This window comes from Falco naumanni, chromosome 5 (assembly GCF_017639655.2).
Source record: "Falco naumanni isolate bFalNau1 chromosome 5, bFalNau1.pat, whole genome shotgun sequence".
Taxonomy (NCBI): Eukaryota; Metazoa; Chordata; class Aves; order Falconiformes; family Falconidae; genus Falco; species Falco naumanni.
In genome coordinates, this window is record NC_054058.1 from 61,794,957 (window position 1) to 61,819,340 (window position 24,384).

Consider the following 24,384-nt stretch of genomic DNA (forward strand, 5'->3'; position numbering starts at 1 on the left):
CTTTTCTAAGTAATAATGATTACAATTTTAAAGAATGGAGCCCTAAAATTAACTTCCTGAATCAATCTGACCTGTTTTTAAGAGGAGCTGACCATAGACTTGAACCAGTAGCCAAGGAAAAAGCTCTTCTGACAGGCAGCTCAAGCTAATTTAGGAATATGGATTTGAAGTGCTGAGTTTAAGTGCTTATTTAAAAAATTCTTGAACAACTTATTCAGTAATTTTTCTGTAATGGGATAAAAAATGCATGCTAGAATGGGAAGATGGAAGCTTAAAAATGTCTTGTCTGTACTGTAAGAGTGCTGTTTCAGTTCAGTTGTCTGCTTGATATGCAGTTCTAAGTTAGCACCCACAATTTTAGTGCATGTTTCTTGCTTGCACCCATTCTGACAGCCTCTCCCCCCACCCCTCTCTCTTTTATATGGCCATTTTCTTCACATCCATACATTTCTAGCTAACAGAAATCAAAACCAAAGACTATAATTGAGGAAAAGAATTGAGCACACCAATGGTTCTGAAATTCTGCAGTTAATGTTCTCTTTCAAAAGTGTGTATACATACATATCTATATTTAATGTTGTAAAGCGCTACTTATTAGGTATTAATTTTCTCCTTGACATACTATCAGTGTAAATCCTTTCACATCATCAGCAAAGTTACACATACGAATTTTTTAAACTATCCTCATCATGGGGAAACAGATGGTAGTGGATGATATGAAAAGATGCTTACAGAAACTAAGTGGTTTATTCAAGGGAGACTAGATGAGATCAGATAAGCAGTGATAAGTCAACGTCAAAGACTGTAAAGAATTTGTGAACCAAACCTTCAGCTGATACATAACTGTGTAACTCTTGATTTCAGTGATAATGGTTTTGTATTAGTTGGACATCTTTAAAACATGGAATTTCTTGAGATATAATTCATCTTTGCATTGGGCACAGTCTTTTTTGATATATTCTTCTTTTATTTTCCTAGAATGGAGGAATTGTGCAGATGTATAATGATGGCTGCTGCAAGACCTGTAAGTGAGAAGGCTGCAATATGTGCTAGTTTGGCTTTGGTTTTGGAGGGCTTGTTTTTTAACCTCAGTTGCTGTGACATAAAGAAGGAAAAAGCATGCAGTCCCCCATAAATCACATAAAATTTTTATAGTTACCTAACCACTCCTATTAAAAGGTCTTGCTTAATTTTGGCTGCTGACTTGGTGATTTTTAACATCATTATTCTGGAGTATAACCAAATCTCTTCAAACATGCCCCGTGGAAGATGAAAAGTTATCTCGATTAAAATAATGAAAACATTCTCTTTATTGCTAAGCTGACTCTAAAATATTGCCTGTATGATTTTCACCATAAAAGATAAGGATTTTCCCCCCTGAAATTGATTCCGAATTTGATGACTTTTGAAATACAAATTTGATGACTTTTGAAATACAGCTCCAAACTTACCAATCTATTTTGTATCACTAGTATACTAGTATGCATTTTCTAGGGCCAAAATACTGGAATATTTTTTTAAAAAATACATCCCAAATGAGGAAAAGTTATAGTAATAGTGATGTTAGCAACCCTTATAGAAAATCGACTTTTTAATATCTAGGAATACATTCACATTTTCTGAGTGTGTAACTGTAAAATATGATGAATTGTGATGCAAGCTTACTATAAAGGTTTCATAATTTATGCAATTTTAAAAGCCTTTTGAGAAAAAGCTGACTTTATCTGCAGTTTTGACTGGGAAAGGTTTTATTATCAAAATATGTAATTATGCATACATAAAAATAAAACATTGTTGTGTAGAATGCCACTTATTGAATGCCACAGAAAATCCTCCCCTTTTTTTTGGCCTTTTTTGTGTTCGACATTAGAGCTCAAATATATAAACAAATTAGTCTTTGGAACATTTTTAGACCAACCTTAACAATATTGAATAGGAAGTCACAGAGTTATAACCATATATTGCACAGTTATTAAATAAAATTCAGAAGTGCAATGTATTGTAAATGATTTGGTGACATAAGAGGAAATTTTAATATTTATCAAATATGGAACAATACTCAAATTTCCAACTTATGCAAAGCTTTGAAAGTGAACCACAAGTATTGTTGTTCTATTGTATCCAAAACATAGAAAATAAAAGCTGTCTTAATACAAGATAATATTTTTTTAATGAGAACCAGCATAGAAAAGTAACACACCAGAATTGTGCTAAAATCTCACTAACTAGTCAATATTCCTTCTCTAATGAGATAAGCTATATTGAAAAATATTTAACTACCCCACCTCCCCAAATTAGGTTGACTTTATTTAGAAAATTAGTCTAAAGAACTAATGGCTACTGGTTTTCTGTTGACCAGGAAGATTTGTAATTTTGGCCATATTCTGTGGCCTCAGGAAAGGCATTGTTATACTTCAGAAATACTTGCTGAGGTGGCTGCTAAAAACCCAGAAATAATTCATAGAATTATATGCTATTTTATTTCTATTTTCATTTTGTTTTATTTTTAACTAAAAGCATGTGCCCTTGTGGTGAAGCAGTTAAAAAGTACTTACAAATAGAGCTTGCAACACCTTGGGGTTTTAATGGGAACAAATAATCTTTCTGAAAGAGCTTGATTCAATGCATGCAAAGTGAGTGCATATATTTAATTCTTACCTTGCCATAGAGAGAATGATTGCAAAAGTTTGGTTTACAAGGAAGCATCATTCTAGTTTTGTGTTAACCAGGAAAGTAATAAATCTTAGGCCATCTTTAGTGAGACTTGAAGCAGCTGCAGTTTCTAAATTTGAAAGACTAACAGGAAAGCTCATAATGTTTTGCTAAAAAAAAATTGCAGTTGGCAGTGTAAGAATTAATGAAATGTCATTTATATAAAAATGTTTTTATTTCATGAGAAACTTATATTCCTAATAATTCTGCCAGGTTCTGGATTGGGTCTATTGCCCTTTGCCATTAGTCCAGTAGTGTCTACTGATAGTATTAATTGTGAACCAGGTATTACTTTTAATAATGTATTTTCTATTTTTAATAAGAGTGTAAGCACTGCTTGATATATGTGTATAGTGGTCATCAGCATTAAATGTTATCATGCAGTTAACGGTGCCAGGCCTGATACTGAGAGATGCTGATCCCCTCTTGGCCTCCCAAATCAGCGGTTTGCTAAAGCCTGGTTAGGGTTCACTGCTCAGCACCTTTCAGGATTAGGTTCATCCATTTATGGTACATGCTGCTGATGGTCCTTCCTTCAGTTCATTTCTGAAATTAGTTTTAATACATGAACTTACTGTACAGGATAGTTGTAATAGAATATGTTACTTTAAAAAATATCATCATCCTGAATACTGTTACCAAGAGATTCTAAATCTGATCCCAGGTCTCTGAATTTAATGACTGAACTGTTTTTGCCTTGAATAGAGCAAGAGCGTGCATTACTGCCTGGTCTCACCTCTGCAGATACGGATTTATGTCGTATTTCTTTGTCACAAATAACATGTTTAACAAAGTCATGAAAATGTTGGGGGAGAAAAAACATACAATTACAATCCTGAGTTACTAAATACTCTTTACATCAGAAATTACAGAATGTTACAGAACTGTTGTATTAAGATCATAATTCTTTGTTTTTAAGGATAGGTAAATCACAGAAACTCCTTACACAAACAAGGAGTGAATAAAAAAAGCATACCTGATAACGAATGCAGACCACCTTGACAGTTGAAGGTGGGAGAGAAAAAAGTATAGCACCAGAAGTTTCATTAGACACCAGCACCTTATACGCTGAAATGTCATATACCTCTCTCTGTGACTTGTACAAGTACACAGATTGCATTGCCTACACATATTCATGCTGGCAAGTGCTTTCTGATAGAAATATCACAGGACTTCTTTCTATTAAATGTTGCTGAGGAAGGAAAACCAAGATGCTGCAGGCTAGCTAAAAGCTTCCATTGTATGGTGATCTGCTAGCTCAGTAACAGAATCTTGTTTGATCCTGCAATGTGCAGTTTAAAATCTGGCTGTGCTCTGCAGCCAGCCTAATTTTTAAATACTCACTGGAGCTGTGGTTGCAGAATAACTTGGTTACTCAGAGCTCATTTCTCTTATAAAAGTGCTCACAAGCTTCTGGGGAACAGAAAAGTTGTTCTTTTTGTGTACACCCAACTATGAAGGCATGTGCTGAAGGTGGAGAAACTCATCTGAATAGTGCTTATTATTTTATATGCTATATGTCCAGAATGGTTGTGTAGCAAAACTAATAGATTATTTTGATGGGTAGTGAAATAGGACATCTAAATAACTGCTGTCACACAGGTAGTAATAACAGTCTGGTATGGAGTGCAGCATGAAAGATTCTACGTATAATTGTTTTGGTATTACATTATGATTTTTATTATGTTAAAAATGGGTTTGCACTGTACAGCTATATTTTTCAAATAAAGGAAAAAAACTATCAATACCTCACAGAATGTACTTAAAAATGCAATATTTCCCCAATCCCAGATGCATATGCTGACTCAGTGCTACATGTTTCAGTTCCGGTGGTAAAAACTGCACCATATTTAGGAAATCTATCCATCTCTGTCTTTCAAAGCTTCCCTGAATGACATCTTTCTCCAAAAATATACCGAAATTACATAGTTCTGTTTAAATATTATGGTTGTAATCACATTCACAGCTTTACCTTCTGGAATGTTAAATTCTGAAAATTCTAAAATACAGAATCAAAATATTATTTACATTCAATATTGCTATTAAAACATAATTAATTCTAATAGTATTCAAAATTACTTGAGACATCTTTTGTTTAATTGCTTATAATTGTCTTGCCATATTAAATTTAAATGTAATATAAATTCATGTATTTTAATGTTTATAAACTGCATAGCTTAATGGGCCACTTGATACCTCATATGTGCCAGCTATAAAATTGGTAATTCTCCACAGGAAGTATTTATTAATATATGAGATTTTCTTTACTAAAAATTATTTCATTATGGAATAGTTTCGGTGTGTACATTCATAAAAACAAAGTATAATTATTAAAATTATTTTAATAGTTTCACTTTTTTAGTAGCAAATACAGTACAAAAAGTGTGTTGATTCAGTATGCATTTTCTGTATTTTATCAGGCAAAAAGGAAGAAAGAATTTGCCAGAAAATGACAATCAGGACTACCATAAGAAAAAAAGACTGTATAAGTCAAAGCCCGGTAAGCATAAAAGACCTGTGTTTAATGCTGGGCATACAAAATCAAGTATTAAGAAGTAAGTGGGTTACAGCTGTCAACAAGCAACAAAAAATCTGCTTTCTTCTGAAAAGCAGACCTTTGACCATAGGAATGTTATCCTACTCATAAATGCAGTTAAATTAGCTCTTCCTATGGCTGAAAGACTGAGCGCTCCTACCTGGAAAAACATCCGGCTTCAAATGAAAAGTACACAGCATAATTGCTTGTAACTAACAAAGGCACTGAACCCTTCACTACTGAAATAATATTCCACTCCAAAAGAGGAGCAGAAATGCTTCCACTTAGGATGTGATGGAAACACTGCTGCTTTTGTCTTTGAAGACCTTTACTCTCTGGGTGTCTTCTCCTCCACATAACATATGTCTTCATATCATAAATTCATTATCCCATTTATTTATGGGTCTGCTTAAGACATCTTATTTCTCGGCTTCAGTGTAGCCCCATCTAAAAAACCCAGGACACGTCCAAGCAGCAAATGTGCTTCTCATGTAGCGCTTAATGGAGAAGCAATCATCACTGTCTCAAGAATTCCAAAAGGCCTCTGGTAAGATTCTGTCAAAGAACCTGAACAGTCATAAGGGAAGAGGCAAAATATCATGACACATTGAAAGATGAGCAGGTTAATTTCCATCCTGACAGAAGGTCAACCGTGACATGCCAAAAGTTTAATAGTAGGAATAAGAGTGTGTGGTGTATTTCTTCAGTTTTAGAGGAAGAGTGAGTAACGAGCAAGTATAAACATGAGGATGAAATTACAGTTATTTGCCATAGTTAAGAGCAGACAAGACTGTGGAGAGCTTCATAGTAACTTCAACAACCTAGGTTACAGGGCAGCAATATGACAAAATAAAGACAGGTATTAACTAAAGCAAAGAATATTAAAAAGGAAGATTTAGTAAAACCTCATAGGTTTTTAAGCTAGCTGAAAAGGACCTTGCTCTGGCATCCAGTTCTGTGAAAACCTCTGGTAAATGCTTTCCTGCAGACAGAAATGCTTAAGAGTTATGACGTTGAGGGAATAGAACAGGGAGTGGAAACAAACTCATCCTAGTGTCTCTTTCAAGCCAGTGGTGCAATACTATCGAGGGTGCTCTGTGCAGTTTTGGTCCCTCTGTGTTGCTGCAGAACTAGAGAGGGTTCAGAGAGAAGCAACAAGAATCGTGGCCTGGTCATTCCATGAATGGCACAACAAATGAAGCTTTCCTTTTTATGACTTTCTATTGTAGATTCTTCATTTTTTTCTTCCCTCTCTACCCATCTTCCAAAAAGACCTCCCCCCATCCCACCTCCATCTATATTATGATCCCCTTTCCCCGGTATCTTCTTGTTCTCCATGTCTTTGATGGCTGCCCACCCTTCCCACAGTCCAGATTCCCTTACCTTTCACTCAGAAGTACCTCCAGGTTTTCATGTCTTCAGAATCTCTGTTCATATCCTTGGCTCCCCTTCCTTTCCTCTCCAGGTCCCCCTCTGCAAGACCCCTGGCACTCTGTTTCAGTCACGTGATTTTGACCCATCAAATGGCAGTATCTGCTATGGCTGGTTTGCAATTACTTAAGTGTTCTTTGGCCATATTAATGGTGTCAAATATTGGATAGGGCTGAGTAGGATTACATTTAATTAATCAACAAGTGAGATTATTAGTGCTTAGGCCAAGGTCTTTGTTTTCCTCTGTCAAGTTTCAGGAAAGCTAGAAGAGTAACCTTTTGGTTTAACTTGTTTGGAATTTTTTGGAATTGTTTGGAACAGCCCATTCAGAAGGGAGTGGATCAAAGCATCTTTCATATGCCTTGCTTGCACAAGAAACCAGGTTTAAAACTATCACAAAAAGAACTAGATCTAGTAGGCTGTTCTCTATTTTCTAGCACTTCAACTCTGCTTATGTTTTAATTATAAATTATCAAATTCTTTTCTGTCAGAGTATCAGCTAAGACGACTCTTCACATGATGTAATAGTGAGAGAAAGCTTTGCTCTGCTGAAGTCTAGAGCACAAATAATTGCATAGCCAGTCTCTGCCACTGCTGGTTTGTTAGTGCATCTACTTTTCGGGTACATTCGTTAGTGATAACACAGCTAATATTGGTGTGCCCTTAGTCACACACATTCACACAGTATGAATAAAAGAGGAAAATGCTTTTGCACTGATATGCTTTTCCTCTTAAACATTCAAGAAGAAGGAGAGACTTTCCTTCATTTTGCTTAGAAGAATTTAACTTTTCAGCAGTGAACATGAAAAGGACAAGAATTTAGCTATGCTGTTTTGAAGTTACTCATTTGTAAACTAGGGGTTCTATTTTGGTATCCACAGCACAACGTCTTGCTCAATGTTAAGACAGAATACATGATTAAACAACCAAAAGAAAAGTTTAATTAAAAATATTATTAAATATTTGTCTACACTTGGAATAAATGAATTTTTGCAGATATAATGATTTTTAAGACCAGAGTCCTTTTCAAATGTAAAAATTAGTTCTAATCAGAAAGAACTTTGAAATGCAATATCTTTATAACAAAATTTGAGATGTCTAATTTCAGTTTTTATTTTACTCATAGATAAATGTGGCTTCTTGTGATGGAAAATGCCCGTCTGCAACAATCTTCAATGTCAATATTGATAGCCATTTAAGATTCTGTAAATGTTGTCGAGAAAATGGAACACGTAATCTAACCGTGCCACTACGCTGCTCAGGAAACGGCACTGAAATTATGTATGTCATTCAAGAGCCTATAGACTGCTCATGCCAATGGAACTGAACATTACTGTGGGTACAATTTAATCTGAAGAATTACAATGAGTTTCCTTTCACCAGACTATTTTCTGACCTTGGATGGCTATAGTACTCTGTGGGGCGGGGAGTGGGGGAGAAAATGTCCTCAATTATGCTTTATAACGTAACTTTTCACAAATTGAGTAGAGATGTTGTTGTTCATTGTTCTTCAGATTTTCTTTGTAAACATTGGCATGTCCAGAAAGAAAAATATAAATCCTTTGAACAAGGTATAATTTAGCCATCATTTATTTCTACTCAGTTGCTTTCTGATGAACAGTTGAAAGCTGGTTAATGTCTGTGTTTCCAGTGTTTTTTAAAATTTTGAATTGTGGCTACCTATCAAAGTTCAGAATTTCTCAGTGGTTCTTTTCCTTTTACTTAGAAACTTCCAGCTGAGAACCACCACTTGTCCCATGTCTAAATGGGAAAGAAGCATTGAGAATGACTGAATTAATTTATTAGAAAAATAGTGGGTTCAACTGAAACATTTTTTTACCTTGCTGGAAGCTCTATCTTTTGTCCATTAAGCTAATGTCAATGACTAAACTCTGCTTACACTGTAAGTCACTGAAAAACACAACTATGGTCTGTAAGTACCTGCAGTAAATCTCCAGAGTATGTAATAGAATCATAACAATATCTTTAAGCCTTAGACATTTATTTCATTTTTATATATACTATAAATATGAAGCATGACTAGGCAAAGGCTGAAGAGTTCAAGCTTTTGTGCCTTTATTAAGAATATCTAAAAGCTGATTCTCATATGAAGGATTCTATTTTATACCCATTTTTCTATTTCCACAAATAAGAAATTTTCCATCTACTAGCTGTAGAATAAGATTCTATGTATATATGTATTTATTAAAAACACCCATCCTGGTATCCTACTGCACATTTCAACTATTCATAATGGGTTTATTTCTCTGTTTTCCAGTTTGAAGATTTGTGTTCAGTGTATTTTTGTAAAACACATTAAAATTATTCAGATTTTTAAAAAATATTGACATTTGGAACAAGTGACTGAATTTAGGATTTGTAATTTTTGAGTCCAGGAGAAAAAAATCCAGATAAAATACGTTTTGAAGAGCTTTGGTGAGCTATTCATCTTCAATCAAGCTGTGACTGTCCATGATTCAGCACCTTAAGCTGAATATACTCTCCCTTTTATTAAGCATACTACATAACCTTATATTAAAAATAAGAATACAATTTTAGGCTTGTTTTTAGAAGATTGCTTTATAAACCTTCTGAATGTAACTAGTTTAAATAATGGCAGTATTTTCCTTATAATGGAAATTGTTTCAGAATTAAGATTATCTAAAAGTCAGAAAATATTTTGACAAGCAGTTTTTATTTGAAGCTGTCGTCATTTAATTACAAAAGGTCAGATTATTACATTGGTTTATACAATGAAAAATACACAATACAAAAGTTAGAAAAAACCTTAAAATCCAAAGCAATTTTGCTACTTTGTATGACAAATCTTTAACGTTTGCTGTACTCAGTTTGATGGCTTATAAAGAAAAATACCATATACAGAGAATTCTGTCTTTACTAACAAGACTTACCTACTTATCCATATCCTTAAAAATAGTGACTTTGTTTAAAAATTAAAGAACAATTCATTATATTATCAGCAAAATATTAAACCATTCTAAAGAAATAGTGATCACTTAGCGATCAAAATAAAGTGCTGTTTTGAGAAAGCGTATGCTTTATTTGCATGTTTTTATTATTAGTATGGCAGACATTTCAAGTTGTGTTATATATTAGGGTCTAGAACCTATATATTCTGATATTGCTGTCAGCATTTGTGTACAGAAACTTTTTATGCAGGCCAGAAATGTAAATTAAATCAGTCATAGCCATAAAGTTTGTGTACTTGTACAGCAAATTAAAAGGACAACTTTTAAAAGAATAATATATCCCTAACTTTTGATTTATTAACATAGAGATAGAAATCCTATATTTGCATCAAGAAAGTTTGGTCTGAAACTTAGTGAATTTAGCATTTGATAAATCACTTAAGGAAGCTCCTACAAGATATTTTTTTTTCCATATAATGGCCAAACACTTGACATGCTTTGATTGAACAGCTGTGCTTTTTATAAGCAATGTGCTTTTCTAAGATTTAGAACTGTATTTGTAATTAAAGAGAAATTAATAAACATTATTTTGCAGAATGAGAATAAATCAGTGTTGATGCAGTTAATTTACCTGTGCCACTGAAGACGAACAATAATGCAAAATCTTAGACAAACCTGGGAATTATAAAAGCAGTTATGCCTAACTCCATGATAACCTGTAATAGGAAAAATTATATTAAAGGATCTTTTTCCCCACTCACTTAATTTGGTATTTTCAAGTGCAACAATCAGTAGGAACTTTGTCAGGATCCTCCCTGAACCCTACAGAAAAATCTTACATCTTCAGTGGGGCTGGATATGGTCTAAGATTGCCTTTCATTTTACAGTTAAACTCCAAATTCAGGCTGCTTTGGCCTGGTCAGAAAGCGAAGACCTATTAAAACTTGTGAACCATTTTCTGGACAGCCACCCCCTCCTGCCTCACCTCCACGAAGGTGACACTGCTGTAATGTGGTATGTTATGGCCAAATTATTTAAGCAGCCAGTCGTTTCTTGCGCTGGGCCCAGGCTTGGGCATTGAGACCAAAGCTGTTCAGGTGTCCATCCTGCCTAGCAGAACAGTGACAATCTGCTTGACTCCCTTCTGTTCACAGCCAAGAAAAGATGATGCAGTATTACTGCTAGATTGCGACACTACCAAAACCGTTCCTGGTTTGTACTGAAGTACAACTCTAAGTCATAAGACGTAACACGTACAAAAAGCAGAGGAGAGGTTTATGTATAGCCAAGGACCACTTGTAACTCCAACTTGTAACTAACTGATAAATCAACTGAAATATATTTATCAGGCATGCATTAACACACACAAAGTAAAGGTAGTAAGATGATAGTTTAGGCTTAAAGGTAAAGTCAGTGGAGCCTTCCCTGGAGAAAGGCTCTTTCCTCTAACCAGCTTGCCCCATTTGTCAGCCTACCAGGATTTAAAGATTGGGCAGCAAATTCAAAAACAGAAAAGCCAGCATTGTAGCCAATTACTACTAATTTAATGCAATGAATACTGCAAGCAATTTAATCTAACACAGTCTGATTAGACCTGTTGTTATCTCAACCCTTCAATGCCCCACATTGGGTGCCAAAAAATAGACTGTCATGGTTTAACCCCAGCCAGCAACCAAACACTACCCAGCCACTTGCTCACCCCCACACACCCCGCCCCCCCATCTAGAGGGGTGGGGAGGAGAATCAGAAAGGAATGTAAAAATCAAGGGTTGAGATAAGAAAAAGTTAATAACTTAAACAGAATAAAGAGATAAGAACAACAGTAATAACAATAAAACAACAATTAGGATGGAAAGGTGGGGAGAAAAGGGTAAAATCCAAAGGAAGGGAAAAGGAAAGAAAAAACCACCAAGTGATGCACAGCACAACTGCTCACCACCTGCTGACAGATGCCCAGCCAGTCCCCAAGCAACAATCCTCCCTGCCCCCCCCCCCCCCGGTAACCCTACAAGTTTCTATACCAAACATCATGTCCCACGGTATGGAATACCTCTTTGGCTGGTTCAGGTCACCTGTCCTGGCTATGTCCCCTCCTAGTGTCCTGTGCCCCCCCAGCCCCCTGGCTATCAAGGCCCAAGAAACCGACAAGTCCTTGACTTACAACTAAAAACATCAGTGTGGTTATCAGCATTGTTCTCGCATCATAGCCAAACCACAGCACTCCACTAGCTCCTATGAAGAAAATTAACTCCATCCCAGCTGAAACCAGGACAGTCAGCCTCCTAGGATTTAAAGATGCAAACAAATTCAAGTTTTGCCAGAAGAGCCGATCAATTTCTAGTAGGAAAAGCCTATTGACTCAGTAGCTCTACTCCTGAAATGCAGCCATGAGTCCTTGTCACAATTTCAGAAGGACTAGGCAAAGATTTGCCTCGCAAAAGTAACAAGTATAACAAACAGGAGCTTGTCTCATCTGCCAGTGTAATAGATTGGCATCCTATACACTCTTCAAGAGTTTATAGCGTTTAAAACACTCTGAATTCAGCCGTCCCTTGTTCCCATGAACCTCATAGTCTTTCCATCACTGTATGCCTGCTAGGAGAGCATCCATCCAAGAAAGGCAGAGTAGCATCTTACTGTGTCTCTCTGCTTCTGGAGTCCCACAATTGGCAGCTTTATCCAAACGCTGTTTAAACAGACTGTGCTCTACATCCAGCTGCTGCTCTCCCGCTACGTCCATGGGATCGACGCTCAAATCTGAAAGCAGCAACCAAGGCAAGCAGTCAGTGAACACACATTTGTTATGGCCTGTGGCAAGCGCTGAGGAAGTGCAAAGACAGAATCTTTCAGCCAGCAGGATAACAACCTGCCAAACTGGGACAGCGTGTATGGCTGGGGCCAAGTAACTACAGGGAATAAAACACATCGACAGCATGCTAAATGGCCCTCCCAGGTACGGGGTTTGGTTTGGTGTCCAAGGACCGTTTCCAACTTCCAAGAAAGCGTTACCCTGAAAGGTAGTCGCACTTAAGGCAAAAACCCAAAGCCAAACCCCTCAAAGCCCAGCACCATTTTCAGGTGTTAACACAGGAGTTAAGCCTAAAATTGGTTGAAAGCTGCTTCCCACCTCTTCCCCTGCCACCTTTCCCCCTTCAACATCAGCACATTTCCTTGTGATCCCTTTTCACAAAGAAGACAGGTCTGTGGTCTTGCTCAGCATCAAAGCACCACCAATGCACCTGCTGGCTTCGTGCTCTCTTAGAAGGCTGACAGCTCCTCCGCACACAACAGCTGAAGCTTCCAGTCTCTGTGGCCTTCCCACACCCTGTTAAATGTGACAAAGACTGAGAACATCTCTGGGGATCAGAAGGAAGTCGAGATGCACTACATTTAGAGCCCAACGTGTTACCCAAAGGAATTACTACAACAGAACAAAAGGCAGGAACGATCGGTAAACAGGTGGATAACATGCACGGCAGTAACACCCAGTCAGACTTGCAGGACTTGCAGTCACTTCATCCCGCAACTTTGTTTTGAGTTTATTTAAAAGGTAATTGGATTATTAACACTCATTCTGCTTTTAAAACTTCTGAAGAAAGGCTAACATGTGGCATTGGCATTACAGTCAGAATTCAGGTACCAAAATCATGGCAAAGCTGTGTCTTGCCAAGTGACTTCCAAAGCAGGCTCTCGAGCCTTTCAACAAGACAGTCAAATCTGGAGCCCCAAGGGAACTCTGTGCCAGCTCTGTCAGTACAACTGAGCTCTCTGACGAAATACAACACCACACAGAAACGTAAGTGGGTTTTAACCTCAGGCTCATTTACAATCTAGAAAAATAATACTACCTGACTGGATGCACTAGTTTAAGTGCCCAGCAGGCCTGGCCACGTAACTACGAGGGACCACCAATTCCTCCCCAGCTGTCGCCCAAGCTTCAGCCGCCGGCCCTCAGCCGCCCGCTCACCCAGCGCGCCGCAGCACGCCTTGGCCCGAAAGTCTCCCGGGGAAGTCCCCGCATCGCCGCCGCGGGCCCGAAATAAACCCGCCTTCCGGGGCCGGGCCAGTCCCGCCGCCGGCCCCGCCCCGCCGGCCCCGCCCCGCCGGCCAGCGCGGCCCGAAGCCGGCCGAGGGGGCGGCCAAGGAGGGGCTGGGGCTGCCGTTCCGCAGCGGGGCGGGCAGGGGCTCGGTGCCGCCGCGGGCTCCCCTGAGCCTGCCAGCCCCCGGGCCTCTGCAGGGGCCGCCCGCGGGGTGCGGGCTGGGCCGAGAGCGGCTGCCTGGGGGGGCTCGGTACCGAGGCGAAGCTGTTGGCCGAGAGCAGCTGCCGCTCGGTGTCACAGCCTCCCCGTCCCTCCACTGACTCCGCCCTGCAAAGGGCTGCACTTGCTTACAGTCGCCGTGCTAAGAACGACCGAGCTGCCCTTCCGACCGGCTGTCACAGCAACGGAGCGGAAAGCAAATCTTCGCGGGAGGGTACCCGCTGCCGGGGTGCAGGGGGGGGGAGGGAGGGAGGGAGGCAGGCGGAGGAAAGACCCCGCTCCCTTGCCCCACCTTCCAGCCCTGCCGCGTACTCTGCACCCCTTCGTTCTGGTAACACCTCACTTCCCTGTCACAGGGAACGGCTATGAACTCAAGAGGTTAAACCGTGCAACAGATCATAATGGCTTACTTGTGCAAGTAAAAACCGTGTATGAGCTTTTCCTAAGCCACATATTTACACCACTCGTTTCTTCCTATTCAAAAAGCGCAGTCCTGCAAAGTCTCTTCTATTTAAAAAAATAATTTAAAATTGCTGTTACTAACAGATGCTTCCAAATGCAAACAGAGCAAATGCACCCCTATTTCCCACAGCCAAACAGAGTGCATCATACGCAAAGGATTAAAATGTTTGAGCCACGCGGATGCTTTTGCATACGGAGGCAATAAATATTAATGCCTGGGCTGCGAGTGGGAGAAGGGCAGAGCAATGTGAGCCCCGCAGCAGTTCCCGTGGTCCGCCGGTGTAAACTGGGCTGAGATCCCGCCCAGTGCTCGCCTTGCTAGTGCTCAGCACAGGGTTGGTGGAGCGCTTCTGCCACCTGGCGACCAAACGTGGGTACTGCAGCCGCCCGGTTGGTGGAGCGCTGCTGCTGTCACCCGACGGCCAAAAATCGGTGCTGCAGCCCTGGCGACGCGCATGGGCGGTGGCGCCTCCCCACTCGGCGCTGCTGGCCGCCGTTAACGGCATCGTGATCCCGCGCTGCCTACAGGGTGGTGCCGCGGCGCCCGCTGCCGCCTCCCGGTAAAGAGGCGCCGCTGCCGTCCCCCGAGCACGTTGCCAGAGCGCGCTCGGCACGGGAGTACGGAACTGCAGCGCCGCTGCAGCCCCGGGACAAACGCCCCCTGCGGGAGCTCGTTGCTGCAACGGCCCCGCCCCTGGCGACAAGCCCCCCACCTGGAGACCGCGTGGGTGCGGAACGGCTGCGCCCCTCCACGGTTTAAATTGCCCCCACTCCGCAACGCCACGCTTTTGCCCGTGCGGGGCGCGAACCCGGGGGTTCGGCGCTGATCCGCTTCTGCGCATGTAGAGTCCCGCAAGAGCTCTTCAACGCCCTGCCACTGGAGCGCCAAATCAATCTGCGTGGTGGCACGCAGGGCAGCAGGCACTCTGGGGGACAGGCTGGGACGCTGTGTGTCTGTCCAGCACAGCTGTCTGACCCACATGCCAGTGAGGGCCACGATGCACCCAGCCCGGGGGTGCCATCGGTGTTACATAGTAAATCTAATACTGGGCAGCTGTACACGAATGACATCAAACTGTCACCATCTCAGCTTGTATTTGCACTCCCATCCCAGGAGTGTTTGTGCAGAGGAGGTATTTACTGCCACATGCACCAGAGCAACGGCAAGGGCAGGCAGTGCAGTGATTTCCTGTTACTGAACGTGCTGCTCTGGGACTCCCAAACAGGCAGGCAGTTATATCCCTGGCAAAGTTCTCCAGCAAAGACGCCTGTGATTTTTATCCACCTCAGCTGTACAAACATGGTGTAAACTGAAGCAGCGTGGCTCATTATCTCCAGCACTTGTATGTCTGTTGCATGCCGGTCTGAGACCAGAGTGTGGCTCAGTTTGTATTCTCGGGAACAGAATTAAGACTCAAAACGGAGTCAAGAGCCAAGTAACTTTATTTGCCCAACAATAAATCTGTACATGCAAAGGGAGAGAGAGTGTGAGAGATAAAAAAAGAGAAAGGAAGGAAAGAAAGAAGGAAAGAAAAGGGAAGAGTTCACAGCAATAGCTACTGCCCCAGAGCTGCGGCGTCCCGACAGTTCGATTCATTTTCAAGTCTGGTGGGGGAACGTTCTGTCCCATGTTAGTTGGTTCCATTTTTTTATAGAGCTGTTACAAGCTGTTCTGCTTAACCACACCTTCCATCTGACCATGGTGTACGTGCCCAGCATTCCTCAAGGGCCTCCAGGCACCTTGACCCCCCTGACCCCAAGTCTGGGCACAGGCACAGGGGTTTGGTTAAGTTTTGCAGGAACAGCCTCCCCCATTGCTCCACGGCGTCAGTCGGTTTCCTCCTTTAACAATATATAGATAAATCTCTGCGGTGGCAGTGGTGTTATCTTGCTGCCTTAACAAGGTATTCACTGTGGTGATGGCATGAGTTGCCTGCCATAGCAGTGTTGAGACACCTGCTGTGGTGATGGTGGGTGCCACCGGTGCAGTCTCTTACAATGGCCCTTTCCTTCCCATGTCACCACCACTTGCAAAAGCACTCATGAAAATGAGCAGACCCCACCCGCCAGAAAGAGGTAGGGCTTTCAAATGAAATGAGGGTATTCAATGGAAAGCTTCAGATGTGCCCTGCCTGAATAATGTACCACTGGCAACCACTCCCCTGTGAGAGCTGTAGGGAAGCAGAGGATGGAGGCAGGCACCAGGGAATAACTAGAAACCCTGTTTTGCTATTGCTGCAGTATCCTTTGGCTGTGGGGACAATACAGCTCTCTATGAAATGACGATCAGCCAAAAAAATTCAGAGAGGCACAGCAGGGAGCACAAGCTTCTGGGCATCAGAAAAGGGCTGTACTCAGCTTTTCTGTGGTACGTTGTCATAGGCAAGGTGAACACGAAGCACAGGCAGGATCTGCAGTTCTACCTGCCTTGCAGGGGTTTGGCCTGAACTCCTCCTTTGCAAACCAAGTCACCCTCCCACCACATGGCACAATCTATGCTTAATGTATGACCCAGCAATTGGGGTACCACATGCAGAGAAATCTGAGAGGTCCTCCCTGTTCACAGCTCTAGTCACCAGTGGTTCCAACAACTTCTGATGCTCAGGGTGTCCCCTGCGCCAGTGGTCCTCCCTCCAGGCGCCCCTTCTCCTCTCCATTTGCCCTGGAGTAGATGAATTCAACATCACACCCATTCTGGGGAGATTTAAGCCCCAAAGAGCTCAGAACTGGCTGAAGCCAGCACAATAGCTTATCTTCTCTCTCAAGAGTTGCAATGTCTTTACACCCTCCCTGTCTTTCCTGTCTAGATCAGAAACCGATCAGGGGAAGCGGTGCATGCAGATACACAGAGAATACTGAATGGGACACGTTGCTTTTGTTGTCTTTCAACCAGGAAGAAACCTCACAGGTATTAATAAGCAAGTTCTGAGCTTTCTATCCTTCAGTTGGCAGCTGAACTGCAAAACATGCACACGTACATAAGTAAGAAATGCATTCCCAGTCACCATGCACCACAATGGTCCCATGTTCCCACTTCTCAGCACAGTGTGCCTTCTCCTTGGAAGTGGTGGTGCATAGGCTGAGAACGGAAGCTATGGATTTATGAAGAACAATTTGATGAAGATCATGTATGGTGACGGACCCATCTCCACAACAGAGGTAGAATCACAGATGTCTGCAAAGCCTCAAACCCCCTTGACACTGGGCTTCAGAAAAGACTTCCTCACACGTACACAGGTTCCCCAGGATCACGGCACTGCGAATAACTGTGTGAAGTGAGAAAAACACTTTGTTGTCACTTTGCTTGGACTACTTGCCAGTTTCATCCCTGATCTTTGCAAGCTCTTCTTTTAACTCCTTTATTTTCTCAAAAGTGTTTTCATTCTGTTTGAGGAAAAAGAGAGAGAAATATTTATAGTTCCCACGTTTATCCCTGGTAAGCACTTTCACATGTTCATTTAGTAAAGCAGATTAGATTGATTCCTCAGATATATTTTTTTTGGGGGGGTGAGGGTGGGGGTGATGTGTGTGAGGGGGGATTATAATGAACTCATTCAGTTTTTAAACCAGGCTTAGGAGCCATGACTCACTGACTATGAATACCTTGTATCTCTATGAATACATATACACACACGTGTGTACAGGACAGCACAGAATACTCTATTTACTCGTATGGGTCTAAGTATTTTTCTATCGTTTTTTGTTCTGTCTGTGTATCATTTATGGCTGGACTGCATGGACAAGATGGTTTTCGTAATTCTGTAAAAAAACTTGCATCTATTGATGCCTGCACCTCTAAATATAGTGATACGGTCATACAGCCAAATTTGCAAAGGTTCTTACGCCATTCTGGGCATGGTGGACATACCCATAGAAACACCCCTAATGGCCTGATGTTCACAGCTATTTACACATTTATTTCTGCTTTTTTATTGTCTGCAAAGAACAAGTGCTCCTTTCCTCGACCTGTCTCAAAAGATATCTGAATACTTAAGGAATTAAAACAGATGAGTCAGCCAAAGGAAAAGTTAAACATAAATTAACAATGCTAAGGTGTTACTACTAAAATGCAAGCACTTTGACAGCAGGTATCTTATGAGTGCTGTGCAAACTGACAGAGAAAAGCCTCAAGAAAACTTGCTGGACTTTGGGTTAGTATGCTAAATCCCAGCACAGTGGTTCAAGGGTAAGGGCACTTTAAATCGGAATGTGTCCTGCACTACATTAGGAAGAAGACAAAGAACATATCCTGCTGGGAAGATCATTAATGATTAGGAAAACTAGATCAGGCTACCATAAATTTGTCCCAGGTTAGAAAAGGCCAAGAATCTTTAAAGGACACTACAAAAAAATAACGTTTAAGAGAAAAGGCAGTGTAGTAGCTAATGGAATTAAACTTTTACTAGAAAGTAAATCTTTCAGTAATAAGCAAGCAAGGCTAGTAACAGTCTAGGGCATAGAAAAGATTAGTGCAGCAGTAGGATACATAGCAGATAGGAGAGCAAATTAGTTCCGTTTTACCAAAATGTAAATGGAGAAAAAAAAATCAGAGCTTGATGTTTCTCTTTATTTTTCCTGCATCTAATTTTTAACTGTTAAGAGAAATAACACAAAAAGCTTTATTTTTGCTAATGCCAGGAAACTGGAATTTAAATTAATCCCTTACACACTGCCATTTGGTGATCATTTCTACCAGATCCAACAAGGATACAAGGGATAGGACAAAAGGAAATGGCCCCAAGTTGCCCCAGGGGAGGTTTAAATTGGACTTTAGGAAAAAATTCTTCACTGAAAGAGTTGTCAAGGACTGGAACCAGCTGCCCAGGGAAGTTGTCAGGGTGGCATCACCATCCTTAGAGTCATTTAAAAGACCTGTAGATGTGGTGCTCAGGGACATAGTTTAGTAGGGGACTTAGCAATGTTAGGTTAATGGTTGGACTCAATGATCTGAAAGGTCTTTTCCAACCTAAATGATTCTATGATTCTATGCTGTTCAAAATGACCTAGAGTCTTCCTTCAAAAAAAGAGGTGTTTTATGCTGCTGTTTCAATTGTACTGGTTATCAGGTAATCCAGCCTCATAGCACTCTTCAAGTTAAAGTTTAGAAGCACCAAGATATTCCCCAGTGACTGCACTTTAGCTAGTTTGATATTAAGCTATACATTTTTCTTAATGTGATTAGCAGCATATCTCAAGCTATGTTTGAACATATTCTTAGGTGAATGGGAGATACTATCAGCTTTTCATTAGACAGAACATATGAGTATTTTAAAAAGCCAAACTCTAACAGAATACACAGCACAAGCATGTGTTTCTGCCAAGATATTTTCTAGTAAGCAAATAAAATGCATACGTTCGTTCTCTCCCTCTTCTGTCCATACTTAAAAACCAGGCAAATCTGCAGAAGAAAGCACAAAGAGCAAGGTGTTAGAACTTAGAAGTCCCACAACTTCTCTCGCACATGCTCTTCTGCTACCTGTGGCTATGTGCTTACCTTTGCACTCACATTTGTTACACAACACACTTTGGTGCCTGAGAATTTGATTGATTTAGATTTGCCCTGACAGAAGAAAACCTTCTTTTTTAACCGTTTGACCTTGTTTCACTTCTAACTGGAAGATCAATCCTACCAGGAAGGAGAGGTGAAACCTCAGGACAGCTAGAGGGTGAATAATCTCTCTTCAAACTTTAAAACTCTGTGTATAAAGTTTTCTTTACAATTTGTACTCCACCTGGCTATTAAAAATGTATGAAAAGCATAGCAAGAAATCAAGCGGACCGTTAGTACAGAAGGTGCCAGCAGTTCCTCCTCGTTTCAAGAAAATCCAGCCCCCACACTGAGACTGCAGGACCAGATGCTGTGCCCGTGGAAGCGGCAGCGAGCCCTGGCCCCGGGGGAGGCCAGCTCAGCACACTGCAAATACAAGGCGCATCACTCCCCTCCCCGCCACCCCGGGATGCCACACAGCCCCGTCGCCGGCCAGCAGCAGCAGCACGGGCTCGCTGACGGTAACGGCGACCCTCCTGCCTCCCCCGAACGCGTAACGAGAGGCAAAAGCACCGGCCGGGCCGATGGGCAAAGCACCTGGAGCCGCATTTCCCATCCTGGCAGGACCGCCACCCGCCGGGCCGCCACCACCCTCGCACCCAGACGGAGGGAGAGCCCCGGGAAGTGCCTCTGTCGCAAGGAGATGTCGCGCAGACCCTCGGAACGCCGAGGCCAACAGGGGCTGGCGGCGACTGGTCTCCTCGGTACCTGATGCTGCCGTCGAACGGCCGGATTCCATCGCCCGCTGTGCAACGGATCGGGCACCCGCACGGCCAAGGGACCAGTTACGCGTGTCTGCGGGGATGGGAGCTGAGGGGCAAACCCACAAAGCTAGCACAGCTCTAGGCACACAGGAAGATACTTTATACACCTGGAAAAAACGTTTACAATTACCTTTAGTCACACTTAATCCTCATTGGGTCTCACGAGCCTCGTCCCCATTTAAAGGCACAGCGGTCTTCAGTTTCACTGCGCACGTCGGGGGGGGGCGGTTGTTGGTAGGGGGCTCTCCTCGCTCGAGGGCGGACCTGTTAGTGTGCTAAATAGGACAGTTCACGCACAGTTCAAATGTTCTTCTGTTTGTTCTCATTAACCATTTGGTTCTCATTGATCTCACCTTATGCCCCAGCTTGACCCATGGCGTCTGTTCCCCTTGGCCGTGTGCTGCCAACCGCCTGTAACATCCTCTGTCCTGCAGGCTCTCTCCTGTGCTTCGCTGTAGACGCACACATCTTTTCTCTACATTGCCATTTAAGTAGCAGAGTTGCCTTCTGTTGACCACGTATATGCGAGCCGGTCGTCCGCAACGCTTCCCGGGGCGCCGGGGGCTGCCTGCGGCGCGGCGCGGGGCCGGGGGCGGCTCTGCGGGGGCTGCCTGCGGCTGAGGCGGAGCCGCGAGTGCGGAGCCGCAGCGCAGCCCCCGGGTTCGCCCCCTGCGGAGGGCTGCCCGCTCCCTTCCCTGCGCGCTCCCCGGTGCTCGCCGCCTCGCTCCGGCCTCTCCCGGATAAGGGGTCCGGTCTCCGGCTGGCAAACGCCCGCTCCGAGCCGGGCACGGCCAGCGCCGCCGTCGCAGGAGCGTGTCGGGGCGAAGGGCGGCGGCGAAACGTCTCGAACCTCGGCAGCGACAGCCCCGACCGCGCTGAGATCCGACAGCGAGCCCGGCCCCCCGCGGGAGGCGGCTCCGGCTGACCGGCGCCTTCGTGCCGCACTCACGGCCTCCGGCCACGGCCGTTCCCGGCCTCCGCAACCGCTCGGCGGGCGCCTGTCACACCAAGGCTCGCCCGCCCCGCTCCCGAAGCCGCCCCCGGGCAGGGCGATGGAACGGCGGAGCCCTCCCCGGCTGCCGTGCGGGGCCTGCGGCCCGGGCACAGCGGCCCCGCGGCCCCCGCCGGCGCACCCCGCAGCGAGCGCACCCGGCGCCGGGACCGGGCGCGGGGGGCGGTGACCGGGTTCCAGCCGCCGGCTGTCCCCGAGGGAGGGGCGGGCGGGGTCGCTCCACCCCGCGGCACCGCCTGCCGGCCCGCCCGCCGCCCGGGAGGGGTGTCCCCCCGCCCCCCCAGCCGCCCCCCTCTCTCAGCCCGGGCTCCTGCTGAGCTCCACTGCTGAGACCCGGAGGGAGATCGCCGCCCTCCGGGCCTCGGTGCCCACCTGTGGCTGTAAAAGCACAGACCCCTGCAGCGTGCTTGCAGGCGTCAGGGGCTGGGGGCTGGTTTTGGCTGCCTATACATGTGTGTACACCGCATAACCTAACTCTAACCCTAACCTGCATGTATACATGTACGTGGTGTGTATGTCCGGTCTGCACGCATGTGCCCACTGGAACACACTTCCTTGGCTGGAGCCGGGGCGTGGAGCTGCAGCAGCCTCCCCTCGCTCTCCTGGGCTGTTACCTCTGGCACGATAGATTTCCCTCCAACAACTTCCATTAAAGGTAATGCTGGAGAGAGGCAAAACAGTTCAATGATTTATATCCAAGCTGGTATTTCTACTGCAAATGCCTACACTGTTAAAACCATAATTTCATTACATCATACCTCAAAAGCATTATTTTCCTGAAGCCAAATCACCACTAAACACACAGAAAAATTACACTGACCTTAATGCCGAGTGGCTCTGCCTTCCAGTAGGAAAAATGTCATGCTCAGGTCTGTGCCCCTCTGATGCGAGAAAATACAGTGAAACACCTAAAGCTCTGCTGCAGGCAGGAGCTGCGCAGGTAACAGGAGCCGTCACCCGGCAGGCAAGAGCAGGAGAGAAGGGCTGGGGCTCACCCGCTCGGCACTTCAAGAAGGGACAGTCAGTACAGATGTAGGTGAGCTCCACAAGGATGTAAGTAAGGAGCCTTCTGACGAGGATGTGCTAACTGCTAAAAGAAAACAAACTACTGAAGTGATAAGACTCAAGGATATGGATACCAGGGTAAAATAACTTGGTAGGGGAGATCGTGACCTCCAGCTCAAAATGCCCCCTCCCCCGCAGCAGAGGGTGGATCCCCTGCTCTGGAAGCGTGCCCAGTAAGTTCAAAATGAACTCTACCTTTAAATTGAAGCAAGAAAGCAACTAACCAATATTAGCTCGTAGGTGTAGACTTTGGGCAGAACCAACCAACTTCACTGCATAAATATCTATTGTAAGTTAAACTAAGTGTGCAAGTTAAGAGGAGCGACCCCCCCTGCACCCGGTGCCACAATAAACACACCTGCTTTATAACTTACCCCGAGTTTAGAGTTTAATTCTGCACATCAGACGGAATAAGCAGCCTTTTTAGTAAGCAATTAGTTCCTCATCTACCATTTTCCCAACTATGCTCCCACCTGAATACACTCAAATACCGACCTGTAGTGTTTCCTCCTAAAACTCTTCTGCAGAACCTTTGTCCCTGCTCTGCAGCCTCAGGATTTCAGGCAGGGACAGGAATTTGCTGCTGCTCCTTTCCTGCCCCTCCAAATGCATTTGCTCCTGCTGCTCACTGCCGGCTTCCCAGGGGGATGGGGGCGGGAGGGTTGGTGAGTGACTCACTCCCACTCTTGCCCTGCAGGACAGAGAAATCCACCACATTAGAGACAGGGTCGCCCCAGCAAGTTTCTGCCTCCTTTTACATTGCTTTCCTGATTCTGCTTCCCACCTCAGCCATATGGCCACGAGGCACCAGCCTGGAGCAGGGGTACCCAGCCACACCTGGGAGAAGGGGGTGCATCTCAGAGGCAGAGGGGCTCTAATTGCCCCGTTTGCCGTGAGGAAGTAGCTTGTGCAAGTGAGTCCACATCACAGAGCAAAATCCTGCCGTGGGACCTGGGCTACCCAGGAGCAGACAGCTAAAATGTATAAAATGTACGGCGAGTGGGATACTGCACTGCCTGGTCCTACTCCCACCTCACACAGTGCCCGCCTCAGGAGCCCTCAGTGGGGAATTTCCCTGTTTTCTTGCAATACCCGGTATCCCCATCATCATCTCCACTCCAGCCAGTTCACACCCCCATGCGTGTGCAATTGCATCTGCAGCCCAGCAGCAGCACAGTGAAGCGGTGCAGTACCCAGGTGGGTGGACGCCCCCTCCGTGGGGCAGATCCATCACACAGATGCAGCACAAGGTAGAGCACAGCACTCCCACTGTGCCCGGTGAACAGGCATGTCAGTACAGTTCTGAATTTGCTGATCTTTTTAATGCATTCTGTAGCCCAAGGCCTTATTTATTACCCATGCTGCCCTCTGCACCGACAGCAGTGCTGATCTTCCTCGCAGGCTGTTCTTTTGTCATCTCACCCCTGATATCGGAGTGCATCAGAAATAACATTTTTTTTCCTCTGTGGCCTCCTAATGTGAGGGCAGTTCCCTGGCATCCCTGTCTAACAGCTAGGCACTGAAGCACAGGGAAATGAAAAACATTCCTTAATCCTGGGCCAGGTGAGCGGTGGGTTTTGCTGGCAGACCCGAAGTGCACAGTGCAGTGAGGATCTGGCTCTGCAGTCACAGCAGCAGAGCACTGAGCACCAAGAGGTCCGGGTG

The 24,384-nt window shown here is 44.1% G+C and overlaps 1 protein-coding gene and 1 long non-coding RNA gene across 2 annotated transcripts in view; one reads left to right on the forward strand and one right to left on the reverse strand.

The window, feature by feature from the left end:
* LOC121088726 (otogelin-like protein) overlaps positions 1 to 11,095 on the forward strand; it is a 101,841-nt gene extending 90,746 nt beyond the window's left edge. The window contains exons 56-58 of the mRNA XM_040595215.1: positions 979 to 1,024; positions 5,133 to 5,212; positions 7,806 to 11,095. Of these exons, the coding sequence (XP_040451149.1) occupies positions 979 to 1,024; positions 5,133 to 5,212; positions 7,806 to 8,006 (327 nt within the window). The 3' untranslated portion in view covers positions 8,007 to 11,095. The remainder of the gene's footprint in view (positions 1 to 978; positions 1,025 to 5,132; positions 5,213 to 7,805) is intronic.
* A 424-nt stretch (positions 11,096 to 11,519) lies between these two features.
* LOC121089028 lies at positions 11,520 to 15,250 on the reverse strand. Its single transcript, XR_005828104.1, has 4 exons — positions 15,240 to 15,250; positions 14,330 to 14,331; positions 12,737 to 13,544; positions 11,520 to 12,366 (listed from the first exon to the last, which is right to left on the reverse strand). It is a non-coding gene; the product is annotated as an uncharacterized LOC121089028 (long non-coding RNA).
* Positions 15,251 to 24,384: the final 9,134 nt, after the last annotated feature.